The sequence below is a fragment of the Sander lucioperca genome, chromosome 10, assembly GCF_008315115.2.
Source record: "Sander lucioperca isolate FBNREF2018 chromosome 10, SLUC_FBN_1.2, whole genome shotgun sequence".
Lineage (NCBI taxonomy): Eukaryota > Metazoa > Chordata > Actinopteri > Perciformes > Percidae > Sander > Sander lucioperca.
In genome coordinates, this window is record NC_050182.1 from 38,674,113 (window position 1) to 38,684,364 (window position 10,252).

At 44.6% G+C, this 10,252-nt stretch overlaps 1 protein-coding gene across 1 annotated transcript in view; it reads left to right on the forward strand.

Annotated features, from left to right (window-relative positions):
• The window catches only part of snrka (SNF related kinase a), a 39,219-nt gene extending 29,391 nt beyond the window's left edge, over positions 1-9,828 (forward strand). Inside the window, exons 4-9 of the mRNA XM_031322813.2 lie at positions 93-305; positions 4,518-4,652; positions 6,898-7,087; positions 7,414-7,517; positions 7,727-9,744; positions 9,807-9,828. Of these exons, the coding sequence (XP_031178673.1) occupies positions 93-305; positions 4,518-4,652; positions 6,898-7,087; positions 7,414-7,517; positions 7,727-8,813 (1,729 nt within the window). The 3' untranslated portion in view covers positions 8,814-9,744; positions 9,807-9,828. The remainder of the gene's footprint in view (positions 1-92; positions 306-4,517; positions 4,653-6,897; positions 7,088-7,413; positions 7,518-7,726; positions 9,745-9,806) is intronic.
• The last annotated feature ends 424 nt before the right edge of the window (positions 9,829-10,252 follow it).

Sequence of the window (10,252 nt, forward strand, 5' to 3'; positions counted from 1 at the left end):
CAGGATTTCTATCTTTTGAATTCATTGATTAATTATTTCTCCTTTGTCCTTCCTCTTCCTATCCCTCTACTCTCTTCTCCTCGGGGCTTCAGTCTGATAGATCGCATGCTTCAGAGGGATCCCAAGCGACGGGCTTCCCTGGAGGAGATTGAGAGCCATGCCTGGCTGCAGGGAGTCGACCCGTCCCCAGCCACCAAGTACAACACTCCCCTGGTTTCCCACAAGAACCTGTCAGAGGAGGAACACAACAGCATCATCCAGCGCATGGTGCATGGAGACATCGCCGACCGAGAGGCCATAGTGGAGTAAGTGTTTCTCTTTCTCTTTGGTGTTCAGTCATTTTGCAGCGGCGGACAGGTCCGTCTAGGTGATCTCCAAAGGTGCGGACCAGACTAAAAACAGGGTTCATACGTTTTGAAAAAACCTGGAAAAGTTATGGAATTTGAAAAATGCAAATTCCAGGCCTGGAAAGGTTTTGGAAACATAAAAAGACCCAGAATGTTTTGGAAAAGTCATGGAATTTTTAACACAGCATAATAATATGTGTTTAATTTACGAATCCCACTATGAAACACATAAATTGTTTATTGTTAACCCTCTGAGGGTAAACTTTAACACAGATTTTTATTCTTATTGTATAATGTTGACTGACATTTTCAGGAATACATAGTCATGGAAATTTGCCTAAAAGTCATGGAAAGGTATTGGTTAAAATACGTTTGAACCCTATCTATATACCATATCTATAAACTAGGGCTGTCAAACGATTATATTTTCTTAATCGCAATTAATCGTTGAATTTCTATAGTTAATCACGATTAATCGCATGTTTTATCACATTTTAAAATTCTATTATTTTGCATTTCAGAATTGTTTTTAAGTACATATTAGCAATGGAAAGCCATTCTTACCAGTGGATCTTGAATGGGAATCAAATTAATGCAAAGAAAGTGACTTTATGAACTTGATTATAAGATTTGTATTTGTTTATTATATATTTAATCTAGTCACACATTTGAATTTAACAACAACTTTGAATGCACCACGAGGCTGTAAATTACCATTTTCAATGAACGCACTGTCTTTTCCGACAACAGCAGCTGCAGATTGTTACATCCCGGTGTCGGAATCCTAGCTGTCAGCATTGTAACCGTGTTTAATCCAGCTACTAGCTAGCGGTAGGCTAACGTTAGCTGCTGTCGAGTATAGTGTTAACTAGCGTCATGTGCAGCGATGTTTCTGTTGCCTGTAACGTCTGTTTCAGAGCATCAGATAGAAGTGCAGACATATCAGTGGCACCAGAATGAGGCACCAAAATCTGCGTTGCTATTCCTGCAGCAGCAGGATGTGTTACGAGGAAGTACGGCAAAATAGTAGCCTGTTAGGCACGACACAAAGCTGAGTGAAGTGAAAATAAATTAATAAATGGCGGCATGCGATTAATACGATTTAAAGAAAATAAGTAATTAACGCATTATGCTCGACCCTTAATCGCATCGCAATTAACGCGTTAATGCTGACAGCCCTACTATAAACCATTACAGGGAGGGGAAGTAAAATAGTTTTCAACCACTATGTCAAGATAAAAAATTAGAAGCTTTTATGCGGTATGTAAATACTAAATAAAGTTTTCCCAAATATGTGTTTTTGAAAAATGATTCCAGCTGATTATTTTTGACTCAGGGCCCAGGGCAACTGACCCGGTGTTCCCTCAGGGTTGACGGCCCCGGCAGGAAAAATAAAGGGCTCTAGTTTATCTATTGACAAAACTATCCTTAAGACAACATTCTCAGCAGTGAATAATCAAGCACAGCATCATCGCTAATCAACACAAATATGTAAACAATGCACACGTTAGAGAAATGTCTACTTTACCCTGCATGCTGAGAAAATAAAAGATAACAGCTGTTGATTTCAGAGTCATGATTTCAAGTTCCCACTTGTTCCTGTCAGCCTGAGCATATGTTCATTACATTTATTGAGTGAGTGATTGATAGATAGATAGATAGATAGATAGATAGATAGTGGTACAAGAAGACTGTTGCTTAAGTACTATGCCTGTTCTAAATGGTCATTTTCTATACGCTGAATCTTGAGCGTTGAAAATGTTTATTTATTCTGTCAAAATAAAGGAATAAACCACTTAACCCTCATGTCGTCTTCGGGTCAAATTTGACATTTCTGTAGCAGAAATGTCTTTCAACCAAACGGATGGTTCCATGAAACCAAATTAAGGATCAGTTCACTACTATCACTGACTTTTGGGTGTTTTATTCAATTTTATAGCATTATTCTGACTAAACTTTGACAGTCTGTGATTATCCATCAACATCCTCTGATCTTAAATATTAGTCAAAATAATTCATACTTTCTGCTTTTTTAACTCAAAAGTTAGAAATAATTTCATAGGCTACACAAGGTTTAATGACCAGAAATTCCCAAAATAGCGGTAATAAGTTGTTGTTAGTGTACACTAGAGGTGTGAATCTTCACTGATTTCCCGATTCGATTACGATTATCATGTCAGTGATTCGATATCTCGATGCATCACTATGCGTCAAATGCATTTTTCTATTAAAGCCATCTAGGATATTTAATTCATAGCTTTTCAAGCTTCAAAAACAAAACATTCTGCAGTGCTCTAATACTAAATACATTGGATACATAAAACTACAGCACTGAGCAACAGAATATGTAAACAGAAAGGTTGTTAGGTCTACATTAAATTGTAAACAAAAATAATCGATTATGGCCAGGCCGATTATCGATGCAGCATCGTCCATGTCCATGATTCGATGCATCATTTGATTAATTTCAACACTTCTAGTGTACGCTGGTGGTAAAGGGGGGAAAAAGTGCTGAAAATATCGAACAATGCTACAAAAACATTAAAAAGAGATAAAAACGTTAAAAAAAAAAAGTCAAAGATGTCAAAAAAGTGTTCATTTTCAATTTTGACCCGGAAGGACAACACAAGGGTTAAACTACTCGCCATAGCCTGTTGCACTTATGGACTGTACATTTTGACTACAGTTGGACTATTACATTTTTTCTCACGTTTGAACAAACGCTTTTGAGTAAAACGTTACCATGCTCGTGTGCCGTCGTGTGCTGAGCGTGCTCTGACACGCCTTGTGGAATGCAGGTTTGGAGCTTTGCCAATCTAAAAGAACTTGACTACATGCTTCATCTGGCATCAAACCTGCTAGACAGGCTTGACTTCTGCCTGGGCTGCTGCTGGAACATTCTCTGTCTGGTCTAACCATGTAGTCCCTGTGGACATTTGTTGTGTTGATGTGGCTGAAATGATGCTGCGTTCCAGACACAATTTTTAGCCCGTAAGTTACGACTTCAAGTCACGACTCACGACTTGGTAGCGTTCTAAGCGAAGTCACGACAAACCCTTCCGCGGCTCTGGTCTGATGATCTTCGCGTCAGCAAGCCAAGTGCTGCTCACACAAGTGGCTGCTCACTTCACTTGCGTTTATGTACAGCAGATTTGTGCGTCTGATGATAAAAATAATGACATTTGGCACACCGTCAAAGCTGGCTAGCTAAACATTGTGCCGTTGGCAGGGTTCAGTTTAGGCTACCTAACGTTGACGTTAGCTAGCGTTAGCTGATACTTCTAGTCGGCGACATATTTTGGGCTTCATTTAATAAACATAACATGTAGTAGTACACAATCGTATGTGTATTGTTTTGATTACAATATGCGGAATTACTTTACGTTGCCTATTTATGTCTATTTATTTCTATTTCTCACCGTTAATCACCGGCGTCTGTACAGCATTAACAGGGGTCGCCACTGTTGTTTATGTGTGTGTGACGTCAAAAACTAACTGGGAGTACAACGGAGTTCACGAGTAGTAAGTTACGGGTTCGACTGCCGTTCCAGGGCACTTTCACGAGTAGAAGGTTGTGAAAACACGTTACGGGTTGCCTGGAACGCAGCATAATTTACTTGCTTCCGTATTTTCATTTGTTTTGTGTTACAGTTGTTGTTGATGTATGTAGAGCTGCGACAGGTAGTTATTTTATAGATTAATGATAGAACATTAATCTGCAACCAATACTACTTTGAATAGTCATTTGTTTTAGGCAAAGATGCCAAACATTTGGAACTTCCAGGATACAAAACTGAGTCTTTGCTGCTGTTTATTTTCATATGTGATAGTAAATATCACTGAATGTCTTTGGGGTTTTGGACTGTTGGTCAGACAAAAGAAGACCTTTTTGAAGATGTCACCTTGGGCTGTGGGAAATATAGCAGTTCTACACCATTATCTTATAGACAAAACAATCGATTCATCAAGACAATAATTATCACATTATTCAATAATGAGATAAGCCCTAGAAAGATGTAAAAATCTACAAATTAAGCCACTTGGCCACATTTATTTATTTATGTGGAAAACACAGTGTCATAGCATTCTGTTAAGATTATTTTGAATATTCTCGTATATACAATATGCTTTCCATTTGTACTTGTTGTTAATGTGACTGTGTTGTTTCAGAGCCCTGGAGACCAACAAGTACAACCATATCACAGCCACATACTACCTGCTGGCAGAGCGCATCCTGAGGGAGAAGCAGGAGAAGGAGGTGCAGACTCGCTCGTCCAGCCCCAGCAACCTCAAGGCACACTTCAGGTAAACTACAGACACACTTCATACAGACACACTTCAGGTAAACTACAGACACACTTCATACAGACACACTTCAGGTAAACTACAGACACACTTCATACAGACACACTTCAGGTAAACTACAGACACACTTCAGGTAAACTACAGACACACTTCAGGTAAACTACAGACACACTTCAGGTAAACTACAGACACACTTCATACAGACACACTTCAGGTAAACTACAGACACACTTCAGGTAAACTACAGACACACTTCAGGTAAACTACAGACACACTTCAGGTAAACTACAGACACACTTCATACAGACACACTTCAGGTAAACTACAGACACACTTCAGGTAAACTACAGACACACTTCATACAGACACACTTCAGGTAAACTACAGACATACTTCATACAGACACACTTCATACAGACACACTTCAGGTAAACTACAGACATACTTCATACAGACACACTTCATACAGACACACTTCAGGTAAACTACAGACATACTTCATACAGACACACTTCATACAGACACACTTCATACAGACACACTTCAGGTAAACTACAGACATACTTCATACAGACACCCTTCATACAGACACACTTCATACAGACACCCTTCATACAGACACACTTCATACAGACACACTTCATACAGACACACTTCATACAGACACCCTTCAGGTAAACTACAGACACACACTGTGGCCTGTGAGCAGTTCCAGATTCTTTTAAAGCAAACTAGTGAAGAGTGTGACTAAGAAACACCACTGCTCATCATCAGAATGACTATCTGAGTCACGGTGTGAGCCGAGAAGAGGGTAATTGACCTATCTCGCTCCACTGCCTCACACCGCAGCTCGTCTGGCTCCCTTTAGCAGAGACCAAAGGGTCCATATCCAAAGGTTTCATTTCCATTCCTGGGTTCACTAGGCCTCCACCCGCTAGGCTCAGGGGAGCTGGAGCGGAGGAAATGGGAGAGAAAATAGTTTCATTCAGTTACATTTCAAATCTGTGCCTTGGCCTCTTTGATTCTCCATCATTATTCAAACTCACTGTAATGTAACACATCTCTATACACAGGTAAGCATGCGTTGTAACATTTTCCAGTGCTGCAGACAGACCGTGTGTACATAGCAACAGGGAGCTGCACAAACACTGCGAGTGAGCCTCGTGCACATCCTCCAAACCAAAGATTATTGACCAATTGTGTCTCTTACTGTGTGTCTCAGTCTAGTGTGGACAGCTGCTGTTGATGTGCAGCCTGGTGCACACAAGGTTTAACACCACCATAGCTTTAAATGTCAGTACAGCCAGTCACACACTGCTGCAGGTGTTATCATTCCTCTGTTTGTGTGAGTCGTCACATGTGACAGAGCGGGTGTTTAGCTTGCTACCACTTTTGAGATGTTGGCCTGTGTTTGTTTAAGATGTGCTTCCCATGGAAATGTCAGTGCGAGTGCATTAATGTAATGTCCTCCTGTCTCCTGCATCAGTGTAATCTCCTCCTGTCTCCTGCATCAGTGTAATCTCCTCCTGTCTCCTGCATCCGTGTAATGTCCTCCTGTCTCCTGCATCCGTGTAATGTCCTCCTGTCTCCTGCATCAGTGTAATGACCTCCTGTGTTGTTCCAGGTTAGAGACTGGAGGCAGGCTGCTACTTTTATCAGTGCATTACTCAGTCAGTGAACGCACCAGCTGTGCTTTAGCGAACAGTGTAAACACATGCACAGTGTGGCCTTTGTGTGGCAGGCAGCAGAGCACGGACACACGTGAGCTGTGATCAGAATCGTGTTCGGCTTATCAGGTAAAGAGTGCACATTTTTACACAGGACGTGGATTCATTATTCATCCTGCATCTTGTCATTACTTGTTGTTTTTGAAAACCCAATAAAACACAGTGTTAAAAAAAACAAGCATGTCTGTTTGACATGTCCATGTCTCAGTGGAACAGCATGTTTGTGTTCTGTGGAAACTCCCGTCTCTAACTCTGAGGAAAGGTGTAGTGATGTAAGAAAGCAAATGTAACTCAACCACAGTCCAATCAGAGAGAGAGAGAGAGAGAGAGAGAGAGAGAGAGAGAATATTTATGGACATGTGGGCAATCGACTCATCCAGGTGTCAATCATCCTTATTAGCCAATCCCCAGATCCCAGCAGCCAAAGGGACTTGAAATGGGTCTTGAGGCCTAGGAGCCGTCACAAAGCTTAGAGACTTTTTAAACTCAAAGTTGAATCCTGTGTCTTCTGTCCACAGGCAGTCGTGGCCCACCAGAATGGACATGCACCAGGACATCGAGGACAGCCTGGCAGTGTCCTCCATGTCCCACGCTGGAGGCCCCCAGTCCCCGGCCCGCAGCGCAGAGAACCTGCTCAACGGACACCGCTCCAAAGGCCTGATGGAGCTGGGCCGCCGCGAGGACGCCACACTGAGGGACTCAGCACAGGTACGATCATCTTCATCATCTGTGTGTGTGTGTGTGTGTGTGTGTCCGTCCGCCCGCTGACTGTCTCTCAGTATTAAAGCTGCTTGTAAAACATATGCTCCTTTTGAGTTCTGCACTCCCAAGTATGGAAGCAAACAGAAGCCATACACACTTGAATCTTTATGCAACCGACATGATCCCTACTGAATACTTCAGTGGTATTAAACACAATATTTGACTCCTGAAAACCGTCCATCCGCGCGGCTGAATGCACTGGATACTCAACATCCTGTTTTCATTGATTCTAATGCACCCGGCTGCTCTGTTTTATTCCCGTCTCATCCCAGGGAGCCACAGCTGCTGCATTGGGCCCCGCTTCTGGCTCTGGGACCGCCAGGGCCCCCACAGCGACCACCTCAGCAGCAGCCAAGCAGCGCAGCTGCCTGTTCAGGTCAGTGTTACGGAGCATCCATCACTGAGCCACAGAGCTCTCAAATATTCAGTTCACATCAATGTGAACAGAATAAAATTTTCTTCTTTATAGTCGATCAATGGATCCAGCCAATAATAGGAATACTAACCACTAATGTGATGTTAGATGTCTGCATCCTGTTGTCGTGTGTAAAGAGTCACAGTCGGTCCTGGTTTGTGATATTTCAGGGTGGAGGAGGATGAAGAGGAGGAGGAAGAGCAGGACCCGGCTCCCCTCCCGACCCAGGTGATCCTGAGACGTAAGTCCCCCTCCATCACCAACCGCCTCACCTCCAGGAAGAGCGCCCCTGTGCTCAACCAGATCTTCGAGGAGGAGGGCGAGTCGGACGACGACTTTGAGCAGGACGAGGGCCTGCCGCCCAAACTCAGCCGTCTGAAGATGAACATGGCGGGGAACACCGGCAGCCTGAGCGCCGCCGCCGCCTCCGCCGCCTCGTCTCCCAGCTCCACGCAGAAGCGCTACCACCGCCGCAAGAGCCAGGGGAGGGGCTCGTCGTGCTCCAGCTCGGAGACCAGTGACGACGACTCGGAGAGCCACCGGCGGCGGCTGGACAAAGACTCGGGCTTCAGCTACGGCTGGAACAGGAGAGACAGCAGCGAGGGCCCGCCAGGTAGCTCGGGGGGCACCAGCGGGGGCAGCAGCTCGGGGCAGGGGAGCGGGGCCTCCGGGCCGGACAGGGAGAGTCCTCCTGCCGGGGGCGGGAGCGGAGGGGGAGGGGGCGAGGGTGGAGGGGGCAGCGGGGGAGGAGGGGGGGGAAATAAAGGACAGGACAGTCCCTCCAGCTGCTGCTGCAACAACAGCAGCAGCAGCAGCAGCAGCCCCGCCCTCGGCTCCCTGGCGCGCCCGTCCCGCACGGCCAGCCGCGGCGGCGAGCTGGTGGAGAGCCTGAAGCTGCTGAGCCTGTGCCTCAGGGGGCGGGGGGGGCAGCTGATCATTGACCCCGGCAGCCTATCAGGAGGGAGCGTGAAGATCCAGGAGAAATCCTCCTGGAGGATGTGCATCGGCTCCACCGCCCCCACCGCCCCCGCCGCCGCCCTTCCGCGTACCCACGCCTCGCACCCCCACCGCAGAACAGCGGCGCCCGCCCCCCCCCGTGCCAGGGACGCTCCCAGCAGCCTGAGCGCTCTGAAAAGCGGCATGCTCCAACTACCTCTGTGTGAGAAGATCTCTGTGAACATCCAGGGGGGCGGCGGCGGCGGGCGGGACGGGCTGCTCTGCACCGCCGCGCCTGCCAGCTGCTGCCACGTCATCTGAAGCTCCGCCTCCAGGGTCACTGAAGACATCACTTCCTGTTGAGCTGTCGCCCTCCCATCACGCCTGCCTTCTGCTGTCTGTCTTCAACTCCATCACTGTGTTCAGTTGTCTTACGGCCAAACTGCCCACGCATTAGTGCAACCGCTATATATATATATATTTTTACACTTAATAACAAAATGCTGCTTTCATCTTCAAGTGAGGAAGGTTTGATCCGACGGTTGCTGGGAAACATCAAGCTGTACCATTACGAACAGAAAGTCAATGTTATGAGAACAAAGTGGTCATTTGGGAGACAAAAGTCGTAATAATTTAGGAAGAAAGTGGTCATTTTACCAAACCTTTTTAACATTTAAACGTGAGATATGTCAGTGACATAGCAGCTCTGATTCTCCGTGGTTAGCCGGCAGCTGGATTATAAAGTGGATCACGTTTTGATGACTCTCTGACCTCTTCTGTTAAGGAAGGGATGAGGAAAGGTTTTCTGTTTTTGACTCCATGTTGCACTCAGACAATCTGTTTTACGTTGTTTTTTAAAAATGATTCCTACCGATTCAGCGTATCTGTGGAACCCTTTAAACGTGGACAGCGACACAGCTTCATGAAACCTGGAGGTTTATCAAAGTGCGTGCACTCCTCTGTAGCAAGACGACGTGTGGAAATGTTACTGCTGACCATATATTTCAAATGAGGTATTCTTATTTTGTATCGTTTTAATGTGTTGCTGTAGTTGCTGATAGAGAACATTAGTTATACCTGATTCTTTGAGTCCGACTGCACCACAGCGTAGCCAACACGTGTGCAGTGTTTGTATATACAGGATGTTGAAGAGTAAAGTTTATTTTTAAAACTTGTACATTTCTGCTGTTTGAGAAAGTGGGCGGGCCTGTGTGACGTGTCATTGGTCGATTAAGCGTGCGTGTGTGTGCATGTGTGCGTGTGTGTGCGAGTGCGTGAGTGCATGCGTGCGAGTGTGTGCATGCGTGCGTGCAGGAAGGAAAGCTCACCACTTTAACCCTTGTGTTGTCTTCCTGTCGACCATTAACTTGTGGTCCTTCCAGATCAAAATTCACTTTTTTTGGCACTTTTCCCGACATTTTTGTTTCTATTTTTGATGATTTTGTCACTTTTTTCAACACTTTCTTTTATTCATGGTCATTAAACCTAATTTAAATGACATTATACCTAATTTTTGAGTTAAAAAATTAGAAGCAGAAATTATGAATAATTTTGACTAATAGTTAAGATCAGAGGAGGGAGAGTGAATCACAGACTGGTTTATGTCAAAGTTTAGTCAGGACACTGTTTTAAAACCATTTAAAAACATTTTTCAAATGCTATGAAATTGATTAAAACACCCAAAATTCAGTGGAAATAATCATTAATTTTATCTGCGAAGCATGTTGCATGGCTTCCGTACAACATGCATGCATCCAAGT